This window comes from Sus scrofa, chromosome 18, assembly GCF_000003025.6.
Source record: "Sus scrofa isolate TJ Tabasco breed Duroc chromosome 18, Sscrofa11.1, whole genome shotgun sequence".
In the NCBI taxonomy this organism is placed as follows: Eukaryota; Metazoa; Chordata; class Mammalia; order Artiodactyla; family Suidae; genus Sus; species Sus scrofa.
Window position 1 is genome coordinate 6,453,230 of NC_010460.4, and position 20,192 is coordinate 6,473,421.

The window sequence follows — 20,192 nt, forward strand, 5'->3', positions numbered from 1 at the left end:
CAGAGAGCCAGACACAGTGTGTGACCATCTCCCCTGGGTGCAGTGGGAGACTGCGGACTGCTTCAGGAAATAAGGAAGTCAGACATTGGTGTATCCTGGAGAGACTGCCCACTGATTGAATAGCAGGGGTCTTTATTAGAGTCCTTTGCGGCTTTCTTTACTCTTTCAAATAACAGCACTCACATACAAAGCCAAGAGGCTCTACACCATTGGGAACCAAGAGAAAATGAGGGGATGAGGCCTGGAAAAATATCTTCCAGGGACCACACTGCTTATGCAGTTTTTTTCCTTTTCTTTCAAGCTGGAAATTATGCATATTAATAAAGATCCACTCAGGAAAGGGACTCAGCTTTCCCTCCCAACTCTCCCACCTTTTCCTATCTTCAGCCTAGGCAGAGCTAGATTATCCTAGATTTACCCAGTGGCTGATGCCAACCTGCTCTGAAAGTTTTTTTTGAGATGAGGAACAGGTTGTCAAAGCCCGCAGGTTGACCAGCTGGTTCAGCTGTCTGTTGCATCTTCATAAAAATATTTTGGTTTTGATTGTATATTTTGGTTCACTACCCTGAGAAATTGGATTTGTCCATGCTTAAGCACAAGGGAAGGTACCAAGAGGACCAGATGTGGTAGGAAGTGGTGGACCATTGGGCGGCTACCCAGGGAAGTAAGCAGCTAGATTTGGATATTTGATGTGAGTGGCCATATGATTGGCCCCTATCATTGGTCAGATTGTTGGGTCACCTGGAAGGGCCCTAGGTAATACTTCCTGATTTCCAAAAAAGGCACAGATCGGGGCCAGCTATGTCATTTGTGAAGGCTGGCACAAGATGAAAATGCCAGGCCCTTCGTTCAGAATGCACTAAGAATTTCTAGTTGACGTCAACAGAGCATTAAACCAAGAGCAGGGCCTTTCTAAGCACAGGCTCAAGTCCTCAGTTTTTTTTCCACCAAGTGAAATATAACGCTCAATGTTTAGGTTGTGCGTATTTTTCAGTTGACACTTGAGTCCTCCCGTAGAGAGGACTTCTTCAGTGCTTCCTGAGTAAGGATGAATGCTAGCAATAAAACTTTACCAGTGGATAATGGAACATCTGTAATGTCCGTCTCAGCATAGCACAGTACAAACTTCGTTTTGTTTCCCATAAACCCCTGTATTCTCAAGAAATGGGCAACAGGATGATTTATTGTCAATTCACTTGTGTAGAGAAAAACATGCATCCCGCCTCAGCTGGGGCCACTTCCTGCCTCCCCTCCTCCCTGCCCTCTCTTACTCATTGCTTGACGTTGTGGTCACAGCACAGGCTAGAAAGGCCAGATCTCAGGGCCCGTGTTCCCGTGCTTGTACTTGCTGAAGTGTTCAGAAAGAAGGAGAAGAGAAAGGCTGGGCCAAGAAGAAAGCTCACTGTGGTGTCGTCTAAAAAAAAAACGCACAACCTTAAAGTTGAGAGTTCTGGTTTATTTAGCGGACAAACCTGAAGATGGAAGCCCGGGCGGGACACAGCATCTCGGTTAACTTTGAGAGGAGGCTCCAAAGAGGCGAGGAGCGGGGCCAGGACACAGGAGTTTTTGCAACAAAGACTCTGTGTAGTTGGAACATCCATTGATGACTGTTAATTAAAGACAACCAGATATCTCTTGTACTTTTTCTTTTTAATTATAGTACAGTGGATGGATAATGTTGTGCCAATTTCTGCTGTACAGTAAAGGGACCCAGTCATACACATGTATGCATTCCCTTTCTTATATGATCAGAAAACCAGACATCTCATGTTAAGGAATGTAGTGCTTTTCTATGTAGGGGGAGAGGCAAGAGTCTGGGCACATGATACACACCTCAGCTCTCTGGGCCCAGGATCTATGCTTTCTCTTTCTGAGCGTCCTCGGGGCTCACCTTCAGGCAACACCTTTGTTTACAGATACGGGCAGCATTTTTCACTCCCAATGGAATTTAAAGAATAGAACACAGACCCCAGAAATAAGTCCATGTATATGTGTCCTTAGGATCCTCCTCAGATCCCTCCCCAAGCTGGCCTTGCCTGAGGATCGGAGGCTGTCCTGTGAGTCTCCAAACACATCAGGGCCTTATTCGGATTAGGCGCAATAGTCAGCACGTCTGACTTCAACATGAATGGAACAAAATAAACTCTAAACAGGGAATCGGTGTGTATGGAAGTTGCAATCTTTCAAAACCCTAACAATGGCCGTTCTCAAAGGGGCTAATAAACAACTGAGAAACCTCATTTTCCCCCCATTGTCAAAACTAGAAGGCCATCCACTGGCACTTAGTAAGCCTGACAACTGGGTGTAATACCAACCGGGACACACAGATTAAAGGAGAGATTAGAGAAAGAGACATTCAAAGAGAACACTTCTAGAACTATTGTCATGCAGGTGATGGTGTGCATGCCCAAGGTTGCAGACGCTGAGGTGCAACATCAGACATGCTACACAGCAGGAGAGCTAGACCTCACTAGTCGCGAAACAAATATGCAACAATAGGAGATCAGGCCCCAGAAAAGCATAATCCAGAGTGGCTACACTATATAATCTAAATTGCCCAGTTTTTAGTGCTACAAAACATACAAAGAAACAGGAATCTATGACCCGGCCCCGCCCCAACCCGACAGGTAACATATACTGCCTGTCAGAGGGCCTGGATGCTGGATTTGAAGACAAGGCTTCCAAATAGCAATTGTAAATATATTTAAAGGATAGAACACAGACCCCAGAAATAAGTCCATGTATATGTGGTCAATTAATTTACTACAAATAAGTCAAGAATACATAATGAGGAAAGAAGAGTCTCTTCAATAAATGGTGTTGGGAATATTGGATAGCCACGTGCAAAACAATCAGACTGGACTCTTGTCACACACCATACACAAAAATCAACTCAAAACAGACTAAGACGGGAACTTATGACTTAAAACCATTAAACTCCTAGAAGAAAACACAGGGGGTAGGTTCCTCGACATTAGTTTTGGCAACAATTTTTCTTTTTCCTTTTTTTTGACACCAAAAGCACAAGAAACAAAGGCAAAAGTCAATAAGTGAGAGGACTTCGCATCATGGCTCAGCAGAAACAAATCTGACTAGCATCCATGAGGACACAGGTTCAATCCCTGGCCTTGCTCAGTGGGTTAAAGATTCAGCATTGCTGTGAGCTGTGGTGTAAGTTGCAGATGTGGCTGAGATCTGGAGTGGCTGTGGCTGTGGTGTAGGCTGGTGGCTACAGCTCCAATTCAACCCCTAGCCTGGGAACTGCTATATGCCGAGGGTGTGTCTCTAAAATTACTAAAAAAAAAAAAAAAAAAAGAAGAAATGAGACTACATAAAACTAAAAAGTTTCCTCAGAACAGCAAAAAGAACATTCAGCAAAATGAAAAGGCAATTCATAGAATGAGAGAAAATATTTGTAAATCATATATCTAACAAGAGGTAACATTTCAACGTATACAGGGAATCCATACAACTTTGTAGCCAAAAAACCACACACACACAAAAAAAAAACAAACCAAAAAAATCCAATTTAAATGGGCAGATGACCTGAATAGACATTTTCACAAAGAAGACATACAAATGGCCAACAAGTAAGTGAAAAACTTCTCAACATGAATCATCAAGAAAATATGAATCAAAACCACCATGAAAAATTGCCTTATACCTGTTAGAACGGTCGTCATCAAAAAGACAAGAGGTAACGAGTGTTGGAAAGGACGTGGAGAAAAGGGACCATTTGGGTGCAGTTAGTGGAACTGTAAACTGGTGCAGTCACTATGGAACACCGCATGACGGTTCCTCCAAAAATTAAACCGAGAGCTACGATGTGATCCAGCACTTCCACTTGGAGGTACCTACCCCAGGGAAGTGAAAACAGGATCTCCAAACGATATCTGCACTCCTGTGTTTACAGCAGCGTTATTCACAATAGCCCAGGTATGGAAGCAACCTAAGGGTCTATCCATGGACCCCGAAGGCCTTTACTAAGTGAAATAAGTCAGAGGCCAGCAGCCAGCTGCAGCTCCAATTTGGAAAAAAAAAAAAAAAAAAGGTAAAAAGAGGCCAGAAAGAATATCAGGCTTCTTCCCCTCAGAGGTTATAGCGCCAGTTGGGGATGAGATGCTGGTGTCACAGGAAACTGGGAAACATCACCATAGCCCAAAGCCCGGGGTGGCGCGGGGGGGGGGGGGGGGGCGGAAAGAGGGGGGGGATGCGCAGTGACAGCATCCCAGCATCCCGTGGGGCCCTTAGCTCGGAGGCCGATGCCTCTGTCTCTTTAAGTGATCAGCACAGGGCCCTCCCTCCCCGAGCTCAGAGGTCTGAGAGGCACAGAGACTTCCTCCCGGTTTGGGAGGAAGAGTCAGCTCCACCTACAGTCGCAAGGCAGGAAGTAGGTCAGGAGCTGCTCAAAGCCGACTTGAGAGCCTGTCACCAATTCTGCAGGAAAGGTGAGCCCACGGGAAAGGGAGCCGTCCTGGGGGCCAGGGTGCGCGTGCGTGCGTGAGTGTGCGCGCGTGACCTGTGAGGAAGGGGAAGAGCTGTGCCTGTCGATGCTCGCCCCGTGAGTCGCTCCATTCTAATGGGCGTGAGAAAGGGGCGCGGGATCCAGGCACAGTCACTTCCCAGGTCCAGGTTTGTAAGGATGTTGAGTTGCAAACAGAGGAAGTTCAGTAGACGTGTATTCCCTACTCCCTGAATAAATAAGAAAGGTGTTTGTTTTCTAGAACTACTGCAGGGAACAAAACACACTTTAGAAAGCAACAAACCCTCCCCACATGCATATGGAGCGAAGGCCAAATAGATTCCTGGGGAAACAAATCTAACCTCAGAACAAGTTCTGAAGTAGAAATTCTGTCTCTATCTGAGCTGAACCCTGCTAAAACACTCACCCTCCTTAGCACGGGCCACAGTCGTGTCCCGGAGACGGCTGAGTTTATCAACACAGTTTCCCACCCCACCGCACGCCCTTGAACATCTGCCCCCCAAGTCCAGGGCTCTATGGGCTGCTGTGCCATCTTAATTTCTACATCTCATTTACGTAATGAAGGGATGGGATTAGGGTTACTGATTCAAACCCTCAGGCCATGGACCAAATGACTTAGAATTATTTGGCATGGCAGGTACTTCCTTTTATTAAATACAGATATGTGAATAAAAATCCCTAGGAAATAGACATCTTTAATAAGTCCCTAAAGAATTCCAAAATATGCCAGATTCAGGAAATGCAGGACTAGCAAAATAAACTTTGATCCCTTGGCATTTTAAGAGAAAGGATTCTACAAGTTTTATATTTTCCAATAATACACGTCTTTGTAAGCCCAGATTTCAGCTGTTAAGAACATCAGAAGAACTCTTCAAGTTTCATTCCAAACTTTGGGGGAAGTTCCGAAGGGCTTACCCAAGGGATCCCCTGTAGCTTGTCTTCATTTCCACCTTTGACCAGAACATCTTGCTTTAGCTAAATTGTTCCTCTTTGCTTTGAATCTTTTCTCTTCAGAGTGGGGATGAGGGGCAGAGGTTGCCTTTTGTTATTGAAATACAGTGGATTTACAATGTTGTAATAATTTCTGCTGTACAGCAAAGTGATTCAGATATACATAAGAATACATAGTATATATTATAATATAATGTATAATATATATAATCTTTTCCATTATGGTTTATGTTAGGATATTGAATATAGTTCCCTATGCTATACAATAGGACTTCGTTTATTCTTCCATTTGTAAAAGGGCATCTACTCACCCCAAACTCCCAGTCTTTCCCTCCCCTCTTCCCCTCCCCCTCCCCCTTCTCCCTTGGCAATTCAAGTTTGTTCTTGAAGTCTAAGAGTCAGTTTCTGTTTCATAGATAGATTCATTTGTGTCCTATTTGAGATCCCACATATAAGTTATATCACATGGTGTTTGTCTTTCCCCTTCTGATTTATTTCACTTAGGATGAGAATCTCTAGTTCCAGCCATGCTGCTGCAAATGGAATTATTTCATTCTTTTTTATTTGCTTTGAGTCTCGTTGGTTGTTTCCTCATTTCTTCTCGGGGTCAGTTAAGGGAGTTTGTTGGTTGCTATTTACAAAATAACGCCTCACACGATGTGATTTGCCCCTGGGGTGAACTTCGCTGAAGACTTGGTGGGATGAAGGGGGGTTACTGCAGAAACAGGAAGACCTTCGGATTGAGTTCTAGGCACACCTGTCACTAGACCTCTGGCCAAGCTCTGCCTCTGATTTCCTTTGTGTGTGCTGCCAACGGGGGATGATGAGAAGAGGTGGGATTGGAAGTGGATGGGGACGCACAGACAGGACTCTGGAGAAATGGGGGGGGTGAAAGGTCGCGGGAGTGACACCACAGTGGGGGCTGGGAAAGACCCTGAAACCTGCTGTTTGTGGAGCAGCCGAGGGGGGAGAGGATTCGTTGGGAATGAGGCTGGAGAAGCAGATGGAGGAGAGAGAGGAGGTGCTTGTGTTCGGGTGCTCCTGTGGTCAGGCCACCTTGACCGCAGAGTGGGGGCCTGTATTCGGTGATGTTTGATTGGTTGCAATCCATTCCATTTGAAAAGCCTTCGATGTGGGGGCAAGATCATCAGGGGTCGGAGGGGAGCTTCCCAGTCTCCCCCTCTTTAGACACATTAGGACCAGCCAAACGCTGGGCTTCTCTGAGAAGCCGTTTGGGGAATATGTCTGTTTTCCAGTGTCCAAAACCAAAATGCCCATTTTCTTTTTGTTAGTTCCCAGGCCAACAAGCTTAAGCTGGGTCCCTGACACGCTGAGCAAGGAAGTGTTCTTGTTCTCAGGGTTTTGCACAGTCTCCCCCAGCTGCTCACTCTCCTGGGAAAATGCAATGGCTCAGCCGATGTCACTGGCATAGAATTCCCCAGAAAAAACTTCTCTCTAGAGCTTTCTCATTGACACAGAGCAAGTGTTATATCCTCCTGTCTGCTCTTTGCACTCGGAGGTCCTGAAGACAAAACCAGGCTCAGCGAATATTCTCACAGGGTCATTCCAACCCTGACCTGGCTCCTCCAATGTCTTCCCCAAATTCTGATGCTCAGGGGAGGGCAGGAACTATGACCTTGTCACTGTGGTGTCCCCAGCTCTTTGGAATTAGATTGAAGCATTGTAGGTAGTTACACCTATTTGATGAATGAGCGAATAAATAAGTGAATGAACCAACAAATTGTGTTTGGGACTCTTTCAGTTAATCATGAGAAGACAGAAGACAGCACGAAATGAAGAAAATCCCCATGGTAAGAACATATCTCATAATGCGTATCTGCCCCCAGCTGTGAGCTCTGGGTAATAAGGAAAGGGGCTAAGTCAAGACTCAAGAACAGAGAGAAGCCCCAGAGGTATCTCGATGCCAGGATAAATCAGCAAGGGCCTTGGGTTGGCATTTGACCGAGATCTCTGTCCCTGCCCTGCTGTGAAATATTAAGTTATTTGTGTCATCCGCACCTCCATTCCTAACGTAAAACGAAGAAAGTACACCTGCTGTTATCTCCACAGAAGGGGACGTGGATGGCATCAAAGCATGTGCTAGAGGACACAGGGCTCCCCAGGTCGAAGGTGTCAGGGAACAAGGATGGAGGGTTGAGCAGGTATCTCATTGGGCAGCAGGTTTAAGAGAGAGGAGACAGAGGAGGAGGAGAAGGAGGAGGGAGGGGGAGGAGGGGGAGGAGGGAGGGCAGGAGAGATGCTCTCCTCTCACCCTCTGCAGCCCAGTGAGGACAGCGCTATGTTCTCTATTGGTCTCCTTTGTGCAGAGGAGCTTTCACACTGAGGCGATGCCGCTTCCCAGGGGGACACGGCTGGCAGGGGGTGGGGCTGTGATCCAGACCCGGGGCGTGGGACTCCAGAGAGCCCTGGCTGCCAGGCCCACTGCCCCTCCTGCCTTTCTGCGGTGGGAGGGTGTCTGGGAAGGCATGGCCGAGGCCACTGAGGCTGTCGCCTGGGGACCAGCTCTGCGCAGGGTGGCGGATGACAGATATGGTCAGAGGGCGGGGCGCCTGTGTGACAGAGGGGCGTCCTCCCGAGGAAGCCTCACCAGCTGGGGGCGCCCCTGCAGGGACAGGTGTGGCGCCAGAGAGGGGAGCAATGCACGAGGAACGCTGTCCCTCTCCCGAGCTGAGGGCTCCTAAAGGTTCGGTCCGAAAAGCCAAAGGTGGGGGGCCCCTGTTCCCCTTTGTTCCAAAGGAGTCCAGGCGACCCACGTGCCAGGCGGCGCGCGCTGCTTTAAGGCCCGGACTGACAGATCATTGGTCTCGCAGGTTCTGAGGACCTCCAGGCGGCCCTGCAGGAGCCCAGGCTGCGGCTCCTCCTGGCCGGGAGGACGGGGGCGGGGAAGAGCTCCACGGGAAACAGCATCCTGGGCCGGAAGCACTTTGACTCCAGGCTCAGGGCCACGTCGGTGACCCGAAGCTGTGCCGTGGCGAGCGGCAGGTGGGCGGAGTGGGACGTGGATGTCCTTGACACCCCGGACCTTTTCAGCTCCGAAGTCGCCCGGACAGACCCCGACTGCAAGGAGAGAGGCCGCTGCTACCTGCTCGCAGCCCCCGGGCCCCACGCCCTGCTCCTGGTGACCCAGCTGGGCCGCTTCACGGCCCAGGACCAGCAGGCCTGGAGGGGGGTGAAGGCGCTGTTCGGGGACGGGGTCTCGGCGCACACGATCGTGGTCTTCACCCGCAAGGAGGACCTGGCGGAGGGCTCCCTGCAGGACTACGTGCGCGACAGCGAGAACCAGGCGCTCAGGCAGCTGGTGGCCGAGTGCGGGGGCCGCGTCTGCGCCTTTAACAACCGCGCCACGGGTCCCGAGCAGGAGGCGCAGGTGACGGAGCTGCTGAGGCTGGTGGAGGATCTGGTGAGGGACCGCGGCGGCGCCCCCTACACCAACGACGTGTACCACCTGGCGCAGGCCCTGGGCGGCGTGAGCCCGGAGGAGAGGCTCCGCAAGGTGGCCGAGCAAGTGGCAGGCCGCCAGCTGAAGCAGCGGTGGGGCTGGCTGCTGGCCAGTCGGTGGAAGTGGCCAGAGGCGCTAGGGACATGGTGGAGCCTGAGCCTGGCGGGGCTGCTGAGCGGGTTGATCCTGCTGTACGGTTCACACTGGCTTTGGGGAGGTCGGTCCTGACCGACAGGCTGTAAATAAGACTTTGACTCATCAAGTGACACCAGATTCATCCCTGGTGCTCTGCAGTTTCAGCGCCCACATCCTTTCCTCTCTTCCCTCACCTGCCTCTTCTACCAACTTCAGATTCCTGCCAGGTCCCATGTCCCTCCTGAAACATTCCCATGTGACCTGGAGGTCCCCAAGCACTCCCCTTCCTGAAGCCAAACAACCTCTGTGCCTTTGCCTGCTTTCCCCTGACCTCGGACTGCCTTGACTCTCTCATTGCATCCTCCTGGCGCCTGAGAACAGAAGAGGAGCATTTGCTCCCCCGCCCCCCACCACTTCAGGCAGGATGGAGGGCAGAACCGTCCCAGAGCAGAGCCCTGCGTCCATACTGGCTTGTTTGAGTTGAACTGGATTGAATAAATGAATGTACAGGAAATCAGGTCGTGTTAAAAGACATCAGTATTTGCCAGTCTTTGTTCACCTGCCTTATATGCCCAGTGAACAAAGATGATACTCTGTCATTCCTAACCCCACCTACAAAAACCATATGCCCCCTGCACCCCACACTCAGTTGTGTGACCGTAAGGGCCACAGAGGTCCTGCAGTACAGCTCCTCCCAAGGAGGCGTTTTCTCACTGGCTTAACACACACTCAGGACAAAGCAAGAGTATGCTTTTCAATTCAGGGACACACTTAAAAATTTAAGATATTTAGAAAATTATTTTCTTTTATTGCGATCTCAAAATAAAGGGTGAACAGGTCTTTACGGGATGAAAACTGGTGATCGGCTGGTGGGTTTCCACAACATCTTCTCCTGTCCCGTGCACATCTGGGAGAAACAGCTCTCTGCGCCAGGTGAGATGAGCCAGGTCAGCCTGTGTTCAGTCCTAAATCTGCCTCCCTATCTCTCCACCCACATTTGCTTGGTCTCCGGCACCCCCACCTTCACACACAAACACAAGCTCATCTCTCATACAGCTGTGTCATCCCAGGTCTCTCCCCTACAGTATCCTCTGTCCATCACCTTCACAGCCAGAGACGCTCGGGTTCTTGAAGACCTCAGATCACTAAAGAGACACGTAAAAAGGGAAAAGAATCTGCAGCAGCTGAACACACATTGGAAAGAGTGGTCCACAAACCCTGCCCAGATGCCACTGCAAACACTAACAGGACCACCGATGCCAAACGCCGAGACTTGACATTTCTTCAGCCACAGAGGTTGTTTTGGTTTAAGGGGTTGTGTGCAGATCCAGCAGAGGCTTTGATAGAGGTTCTTGATTTTGGTCTTGTTCATTTTTCAACATACTCTTGACATCCACAAGCAAGATAATGAGTTTGGATCCTTATCTGGAATGATCTAAAAATTTAAAACAGATCAAAGACCTAAATATGAGTCAAAGACTACAAAACTCTTAAAAGAAAACACGGAGTTCCCGTCGTGGCGCAGTGGTTAACGAATCCGAGTAGGAACCATGGGTTGTGGGTTCGGTCCCTGCACGTGCTCAGTGGGTTAACGATCCGGCGTTGCCGTGAGCTGTGGTGTAGGTTGCAGACGCGGCTCGGATCCCGAGTTGCTGTGGCTCTGGTGTAGGCCGGTGGCTACAGCTCCAATTCAACCCCTAGCCTGGGAACCTCCATATGCCACAGGAGCGGCCCAAAAAATAGCAAAAAGACAAAAAAAAAAAAAAAAAAAAGAAAACACAAGTGTAAATATTCATGATCACAGATTAGGCAATAGCTTCTAATATACGACACCAAAAGCACCAAAGAAAAGCAAATTACATTTCATCAAAATGTAAAACTTCTGCTCATCAAAGAACAATATCCAAAAAAGTAAAAGACAGCTTACAGAATGGGAGAAGATATTTGCAAACTATGTATTGGATAAAGATCTAATATCCAGAAAATATGATGGACTCTTACAACTTCACAACAAAAAAATAAATAATCCAATTTTTAAATGAGCGAAACATTTAAGTAGGAATTTCTACAAATAAAATACACAAATGGCCAATAAACACATGAAAAGATGAAAAACATTAGTCATTGATTTGCATCATTAGAGAAATGAAAGTCAAACCCAGATAAGATAGGGAGTTCCCGTCACAGCTCAGCAGTAACAAACCCAACTAGTATCCATGAGGATGTGGGTTTGATCCCTGGCCTCTCTCAGTGGGTTAAGGATCTGGCATTGCTGTGAGCTGTGGTGTAGGTCACAGACTCAGCTTGGATTCCTGTTGCTGTGGCTGTAGCTGCGGCCAGCAGCGGCAGCTCTCATCCGACTCCTAGCCTGGGAATTTCCATATGCCACAGGTGTGGCCCTTAAAAACAAAAAAAGCAAACAGATAAAAAGAATGGAAACAACCCAAATGTACATCAATTGATGAATGCATATAAACAGAACATGATATATTCACACAAAGGAATATTATTTAGCCATAAAAAGGAATGGGGTATAGGAGTTCCCTCATGGCTCAGTGGGTTGGGGATCCAGCATTGTCACTGCCATGGCTCTGGTTACAGCTGTGGTGTGGGTTCCACCCCTGACCCAGGAACTTCCACATTCTGCAGACATGGCCAAAAAATAAAATAAAAAGGGATATTTCTGGGCTTGGTCAACACTCATGACACTGCAAATGAACGATGGAAAAGTAAGGAGAAAACGGCCATTTCCCTTTTTTTCCTACCCATTTCCGAAGCCAATTTCCTTTGTTGTTAAAGCGAAGAAAAGACTTTCCCTGCCCCACGTCTGTCTCCCAGTCCCACCATCCACACACTCCTTTTCCACCTTGAGTGTGATGACTTTGCCCAAGAATGAGCAAAATTGGTTTCTCATCCTTGGCCAGCCTCTACCCACCACGTATGACATAGCTCACCCCGTAGGCATGATCAGCTGGGACCGACATTGGTGAAAATTCTGAGAGCAGCTGCCTGGTCGGGGTAGATCTTTCAGGCTATGCCAAGAATCAGCCCCATAGGATGCTGGGAAACTCCGTGGGTCGGATCCTTGAGGAAGCGTGAACAGCATCCGCCCTCCTCTTCCTGCTCAGAGTGATTCCGGGGGCTCTGACTTTGCTTTCAGACAGGAGATAGACTACAATTTTTTTTTTTTTTTTTTTTTACAAAAGAGAAAACGGAGCTCCAGAAATCTTAGACGGCATATACCAAAACACCCCCTGTGCAGGATCTGGAACCATAATCTAAGTCTTAGAATTCATCTTCCCTCTGTCCCTTCATGCATTCTTCAGCCGCACCCCACCCACTCAACCCTAAGATTATAGGAAGTGGGGAAATGAAACCACAAGTCAGAGTTTAATGGGAAGAAATCTGAATTATGAAGCAACTTCTCTTCCCCTGTCTGAGCACAATCATAGAGGGAGAAAGGAAATTAAAAAACATTATTGAGTAAGGAATGTTGAAATCTCCAATTATAACTGTGGGTTTTTTCTTTTTCTCCATTTATTTCTGTCAGTTTTCACTTCTTGCATTTTGAAGTTCTCTGGGGTTTTTTTTTTGAGGTTCAGTTGCTTAGGAGGAGCGTCTCACGGCATCGCTGTGTCTTGTTGATGAATTACCCCTTCACCATGAAGAAGGGTCCTCCTTTATCCCTGGTGTAGACATGACGTGGTTCTGAGGCCACTTTGACTGATATTATAGCCAATGCAGGTTTCAAAGGCTTCATCTATACTCAGTATATCTTTTTCAACTCTTCTACTTTAAGCTATCTATGTCTTTAGAGTAGGATTTCCTCTAGACAGCATGCAGGTAAGTTTTGCTTTTTTACCCAATCCGTCTTACACTTGCAGAATTTAGACAATTTATGTGAAATATGATTATTGATATGGTTGCATTTAAATTTGTTATTTTGCTATTTGTTTCTAATAGTCCCTTGTTCTTTTTTTCCCTTGTTCTCTCTCTCTCTCTCTCTTTTTTTTTTTTTCCTGGTGATTTTTTTTTCCAGATTAGGGATAGAACCTAAGCCACAGCAGTGGCAACACTGAATCTTTAACAACTAAGCCACCAGGGAACTCCTTCTGGTGAAATTTAAAATTTTCATTTTATTTCCACTATTGCTTTGTCAGCTATGCTTCATTTTATTTGTTTAGCGGCTACCCCACAATTTACAATATGCACTGTTAACGTATCACATCCTACCTTCAGAGACTATTATATCACTTCATGTATCCCAGAAGATCTTTTTTTTTTTTTTTTTTTTTTTTTGTCTTTTTGCCATTTCTTGGGTCGCTCCTGCAGCATATGGAGGTTCCTAGGCTAGGGGTCGAAATCGGAGCTGTAGCCACTGGCCTATGCCCGTGAAATCAGGAACTTAAAAAGCAGTTCCAAGTGAAGTGCCCAGTGAGGAACCAAGATTGGAATGACTTTTAGAAATCCAGCTTCAGGGGAGTTCCCACTGTGATGTAGTGGGTTAAGAACCCAACTAGTATCCATGAGGATGTGGGTTCCATCCCTGGCCTTGCTCAGTGGGTTAAGGATTTGGTGTTGCCACAAACTACGGTATAAGTTGTAGATGTGGCTTAGATCCCACCTTGCTGTGGCTGTGGTGTAGGCAGGCAGCTGCAGCTCTGATTTGAAGCCTGGGAATGTCCATATGCTGCAGGTGCAGCCCCCCGAAATTAATACAATACAATAAATAAAATAAAATAAAATAAAATAAAATAAAATAAAAATAAAATAAATCCAGCTATAGGAAACAAACAAGTCATGGAGTTCCCTGGTGGCCAAGCAGTTAAGAATCCAGCATTATCACTGAAGTGGCTTGGGTGTGGTCCCTAGCCCAGGAATTTCTACATGCCACAGGCATGGCCAAAAAAAAAAAAAAGAGAGAGAGAGAAACAAACAAGTCACTGCTCTCAAGCTGTGTAAGGAACCACCCCAGAATATGAAACCACAAGACCAAAAAACCAAGCCGTTATCATAAACAGTCGCTAAAAGCAAAGGAAGGGAGTTTACATGGTGGCTCAGTGGAAACAAACCCACCTAGTATCTATGAAGACTCAGATTCAATCCCTGGCCTCGCTCAGTGGGTTAAGGATATGGTATTGCCGTGAGCTGTGGTGTAGGTCACACATGCAGCTCGAATCCCACATTGCTGTGACTGTGGTGTAGTAAGCTGGCAGCTGCAGCTGCGATTCAACCCCTAGGCTGGGAACCTCTGTAGGGCACTGGTGCAGCCCTAAAAAGACAAAAAAAAAAAAATTTTTTTTTCTTTAAAAATTAAGGAAGCATGAGGCCAAAAGCTGAAAAACAGGAAGCACATCACATGATATCTCTCAGGCAACATCATGGGATCCTGAGATGGGGTGTAAAAAATCAAGAACCTAGAAAAGAAACTGAAAGCAAACAATTTGAAATAACAGCAAACAGCAAGAAAAAAAAAAGGAAAAAATTCAAAAAGAGACAAAAGTTCTCCAGGGAGTAGAAGAATTGAGTTTTTAAAATATTCATAGAAAGCAGGTTGGGTACCAGAAATGAGTCCAAATATACCTTCTTCTTCTTATTTGTTTTTTTTTTTGGGGGGGGAGTTCTTTTTTAAAAATTATTATTATTTTTTTAATAGTTATTTCCCCAATACAATTTTTTTCTACTGTACAGCATGGTGACCCAGTTACACATACATGTGCACATTCTATTTTGGCACATTGTCATGCTCCATCATAAGTGACTAGACAAGAGTTCTGAGTGCTACACAGCAGGATCTCATTGCTAATCCATTCCAAAGGTAGTAGTTTGCATCTATTAACCCCAAGCTCCCCAACCACCCGTCTCCCTCCAGTCCCCCTCAGCAACCAAAAGTCTGTTTTCCAAATCCATGATTTTCTTCTCTGTGGGAAGGTTCATTTGTGCTGTATATTACATTCCAGACATAAGTGATATCATATGGTATTTGTCTTTGTCTTTCTGACTTACTTCATTCAGTATGAGAGTCTCTAGTTCTATCCATGTTGCTGCAAATGGCATTATGTCATTCTTTTTTATGGCTGAGTAGTATTCCATTGTGTACATATACCACATCTTCCGAATCCAATCATCTGTCAATGGACGTTTAGGTTGTTTCCATGTCTTGGCTATTGTGAATAGAGCTGCAATGAACATGCGGGTGCATGTGTCTCTTTTAAGTAGAGTTTTGTCCGGAAAGATGCCCAAGAGTGGGACTGTGGGGTCATATGGAAGTTCTATTTATAGATTTCTAAGGTATCTCCAAACTGTTCTCTATAGTGGCTGTACCAGTTTACATTCCCAGCAACAGTGCAGGAGGGTTCCCTTTTCTCCACAGCCCCTCCAGCATTTGTTATTTGTGGACTTATTAATGATGGCCATTCTGACTGGTGTGAGGTGGTATCTTGTGGTAGTTTTGATTTGCATTTCTCTTATAATCAGAGATGTTGAGCATTTTTTCATGTGCTTGTTGCCATCTGTACATCTTCCTCGGAAAAATGTCTATTCAGGTCTTTTGCCCATTTTTCAATTGGGTTGTTGGCTTTTTTTGCTGTTGAGTTGTATAAGTTGCTCGTATATTCTAGAGATTAAGCCCTTGTCTGTTGCATCATTTGAAACTATTTTTTCCCATTCTGTAAGTTGTCTTTTTGTTTTCTTTTTGGTTTCCTTTGCTGTGCAAAATTTTGTCCGTTTGATTAGGCCCCATTGGTTTATTTTTACTTTTATTTCTGTTGCTTTGGGAGACTGACCTGAGAAAATATTCATAAGGTTGATGTCAGAGAATGTTTTGCCTATGTTTTCTTCTAGGAGTTTGATGGTGTCTTGTCTTGGGTTTAAGTTTTTTTTTTGTTTTTTTGTTTTGTCTTTTTTGCCTTTTCTTGAGCTGCTCCCGTGGCATATGGAGGTTCCCAGGCTAGGGGTCGAATCGGAGCTGTAGCCACTGGCCTACACCAGAGCCATAGCAACTCGGGTTTGGAGCCGTGTCTGCGACCTACACTGCAGCTCACAGCAACGCCAGATCCTTAACCCACTGAGCAAGGCCAGGGATTGAACCCGAAACTTCATGGTTCCTAGTCGGATTCGTTAACCATTGCGCCAGGACGGGAACTCCTTATATTTAAGTTTTTAACCCATTTTGAGTTTATTTTTCTGCATGGTGTGAGGGTATGTTCTAGTTTCATTGATTTTCATGTAGCTGTCCAGGTTTCCCAGCAATACTTGCTGAAAAGACTGTCCTTTTCCCATTTTATGTTCTTGTCTCCTTTGCCAAAGGTTAATTGACCATAGGTGTCTGGTTTTATTTCTGGGATCTCTATTCTGTTCCATTGGTCTGTATGTCTGATTTTGTACCAGTACCACACTGTCTTGATGACTGTGGCTTTGTAATAGTGCCTGAAGTCTGGGAGAGTTATGCCTCCTGCTTGGTTTTTGTTCCTCATAATTGCTTTGGCAATTCTGAGTCTTTGGGGTTCCATACAAATTTTTGTATTGTTTGTTCTAGTTCTGTGAAAAATGTCATGGGTAATTTGATAGGGATTGCATTGAATCTGTAGATTGCTTTGGGTAGTGTGGCCATTTTTACAATATTAATTTTTCCCACCCAGGAGCATGGAATATCTTTCCATATCTTTACATCTTCTTTAATTTCCTTGATTAACATTTCATAGTTCTCAGCATATAAGTCCTTTACCTCCTTGTCAGGTGTATTCCCAGGTATTTGATTTTGTGAGGTCCAATTTTAAAAGGTATTGTATTTTTGTATTCCTTTTCTAACATTTCGCATACAAAAATGTGACTGATTTCTGAATGTTAATATTATATCCTGCTACTTTGCTGAATTTGTGGATCAGTTGAAGAAGTTTTTGGGTTGAGTCCTTAGGGTTTTCTATATATAGTATCATGTCATCTGCATACAGTGACAGTTTTACCTCTTCTCTTCCTATTTGGATGCCTTTTATTTCTTTTGTTTGTCTGATTGCTGTGGCCAGGACTTCCAGCACCATGTTGAATAACAGTGGTGAGAGTGGACATCCTTGTCTTGTTCCAGATTTTAATGGGAAGGCTTTCAGCTTTTCTCCATTGAGTATTATAGTTGCTGTGGGTTCATCATAAATGGTTTTTTTTTTTTTGTCTTTTTTTTTGTTGTTGTTGTTGTTGTTGCTATTTCTTGGGCCGCTCCCGCGGCATATGGAGGTTCCCAGGCTAGGGGTTGAATCGGAGCTGTAGCCACCGGCCTACGCCAGAGCCACAGCAACGCGGGATCCGAGCCACGTCTGCAACCTATACCACAGCTCACGGCAACGCCGGATCGTTAACTCACTGAGAAAGGGCAGGGACCGAACCCGCAACCTCATGGTTCCTAGTCGGATTCGTTAACCACTGCGCCACGACGGGAACTCCCATAAATGGTTTTGATTATGTTAAGGTATGTTCCCTCTGTACCCACTTTGGTAAGAGTTTTTATCATGAATGGATGTTGGACTTTGTCAGATGCTTTTTCTGCAACTATTGAGATGATCATGTGGTTTTTGACTTTTTATTAATGTGGTGTATGACATTGATTTATTTGCATATGTTGAACCACCCTTGTGCACCTGGAATGAATCCACCTGGTCATGGTGTATGATCTTTTTGATATGTTGTTGGATTTGGATGGCTAAAATTTTGTTGAGAATTTTTGCGTCTATCTTCATCAGAGATATTGGGCTATAGTTTTCTTTTTTGGTGATATCTTCGTCTGGTTTTGGAATTAGGATGATGGCATCATAGAGTGTCTTTGGGAGTGTTCCTTCTTCTTCAACCTTTTGAAAAGTTTAAGGAGGTTGGGTGTAAGTTCCTTTTCGTATGTTTGGTAGAATTCACCTGTGAAGCCATCTGGTTCTGGACTTTTATTTGTAGGGAGTGTTTTTATAATATATTCAATTTCATTTCTAGTGATCCGTCTGTTCAGCTGATCTATTTCTTCTTGATTCAGTTTTGGCAGGCTGTAAGTCTCTAAAAAGTTGTCCATTTCTTCTAGGTTGTCAAATATGTTGGCATATAATTTCTCATAGTATTCTCTCATGGTTTTTTGTTCTTCTGTAATATCCATTGTGACTTCTTTTTCCTATCTTATTTTGTTTATTTGGGTTTTTCTCTCCTCTTCTTAGTGAGTCTAGCCAGAGGTTTGTCAATTTTGTTTACCTTTTCAAAGAACCAGCTCTTGGTTTTATTGATTTTGTCTATTGTTTTTTTTTTTTTTGTCTCTATTTTATTGATTTCCTCTTTGATGTTTATGATTTCCTTCCTTCTGCTGACTTTAGGTTTTTCTTGTTCTTCTTTTTCTAATTCATTTAGGTGGTGGGTTAAGTTGTCGATTTGAGATTTTTCTTCTTTTTTGAGGAAGGCCCGTATTGCCATGAATTTCCCTCTGAGCACTGCTTTTCAGCATCCCATAGATTTTGAGTGGATGTGTCTTCATTATCACTTGTCTCAAGGCATTTTCTAATTTCTTTCTTGATTTCCTCATTGACCCATTGGTTTTTCAGTAGCATGTTGCTTAGTCTCCACGTAGTAAGTTTTTTCTCATTTCTTTTCCTGTGGTTGATTTCTAGTTTCATGCCATGTGGTAAGAGAAGATACTTGAAATAATTTCCACACTCTTAAATTTGTTGAGGTTAGCTTTGTGCCCCAGGATGTGATCAGTTCTTGAGAATGTTCCATGTGCACTTGAGAAGAATGCATATTCTGATTTTTTTTTTTTGGATGTCATGTCCTGAAAATGTCAATTAAGTCTAACTTTTCTACTGTGTCCTTTAGGATCTCTGTTACCTTATTGATTTTCTGTCTAGAGGTTCTGTCCATTGCTGTGAGTGGGGTGTTAAAGTCTCCTAATGTGATTGTATTCCCATTGATTTCTCCTTTTATGTCTGTTAGTATTAGCTGTAGGTATCTGGGTGCTCCTACATTAGGGGCATAGATATTGCCGTTTGTAATATCCTCTTCTTGAATGGATCCTTTAACCATTAAATAGTGTCCTTCTTTGTCTTTCTTAATGCCCTTCATTTTCAAGTCTATTTTGTCTGATGTGTGTATTGCTACTCCTGCTTTCCTGTCTGGTCCATTGGCATGAAATATCTTTTCCCATCCCCTCACTTTCAATCTATATGTGTCCTTTGCCCTAAGGTGAGTTTTCTTGTAGGCAGCACATTGAAGGTTTTTGCTTTTTTATCCACTCAGCCACTCTGTGTCTTTTGATTGGAGCATTCGGTCCATTGACGTTTAAGGTGATTATTATTATTATTATTTTTTGTCTTTTTGCCTTTTCTAGGGCCCCTCCTGTGGCATATGGAGGTTCCCAAGCTAGGGGTCTAATTGGAGCTGCAGCCGCCAGCCTATGCTAGAGCCACAGCAATGCGGGATTCAAGCCGTGTCTGCAACCTACACCACAGCTCACGGCAACGCTGGATCCTTAACCCACTGAGCAAGGGCAGGGATCGAACCTGCAACCTCATGGTTCCTAGTCAGATTCGTTAACCACTGCGCCATGACAGGAACTCCAAGGTGATTATTGATAGCTATTTATTTACTGCCATTTTAAACCTTGTTTTCCTGTTGCTTGGATGGTTTCCATTTATTTCATGCTTGAGTACTTTTCATTTTTTTGTGAATGTAATGTTTGGTTTTGGTTTGTAGTTGCCCTGTTTTTTAAGTATGTTAACCCCTTCCTATATCTGCTTACTTTATCCTGATAATCATATAAGCTCAAACACATCATTAAAAATAAAAAAAAGAATCTGTTTTTTCTCACGTCCCTTGCCCACATTGTATGATTTTGATGTCTTTTTATCTTTTAATATCTTCATGTTTAGATCTGTATGCTGGCTTATAATTGCTTTCCAATTGTGGTTTCCTCCATCCTAATTCTTCTTTTTCGCTTCTCTCTCTCTCTCTTTTAATTTAGAGAAGCCCTTTCAGTATTTCTTTTAGAATGGGCTTAGTATTGCTGTACTCTTTTAGCATTTGTTTGTTGGAGAAATTCTTTATTTCCCCTTCTAATTTAAATGACATTCTTGCTGGATAGAGTATTCTAGGTTGCAAATCTTTTCCTTTCAGCACCTTAAATATATCTTGCCACTCCCTTCTGGC

The 20,192-nt window shown here is 44.8% G+C and overlaps 1 protein-coding gene and 1 long non-coding RNA gene across 3 annotated transcripts; one reads left to right on the forward strand and one right to left on the reverse strand.

Moving 5' to 3' along the window:
- Nucleotides 4,303-9,547, forward strand: LOC100519177 (GTPase IMAP family member 1). 2 transcript variants are annotated; one of them, XM_021078917.1, is made up of 3 exons: nucleotides 4,303-4,448; nucleotides 7,197-7,245; nucleotides 8,266-9,547. In XM_021078917.1, exons 2-3 carry the CDS (start codon nucleotides 7,203-7,205, stop codon nucleotides 9,120-9,122), a joined length of 900 nt encoding a protein of 299 aa, XP_020934576.1. In that variant the 5' UTR covers nucleotides 4,303-4,448; nucleotides 7,197-7,202; the 3' UTR covers nucleotides 9,123-9,547. The 2 variants fall into 2 exon arrangements, with proteins under 2 accessions (XP_020934576.1, XP_020934577.1); XM_021078918.1 differs by lacking the exon at nucleotides 4,303-4,448 and adding an exon at nucleotides 6,023-6,772.
- Nucleotides 9,808-13,017, reverse strand: LOC106508193. Its single transcript, XR_001304819.2, has 2 exons — nucleotides 11,984-13,017; nucleotides 9,808-10,464 (listed from the first exon to the last, which is right to left on the reverse strand). It is a non-coding gene; the product is annotated as an uncharacterized LOC106508193 (long non-coding RNA).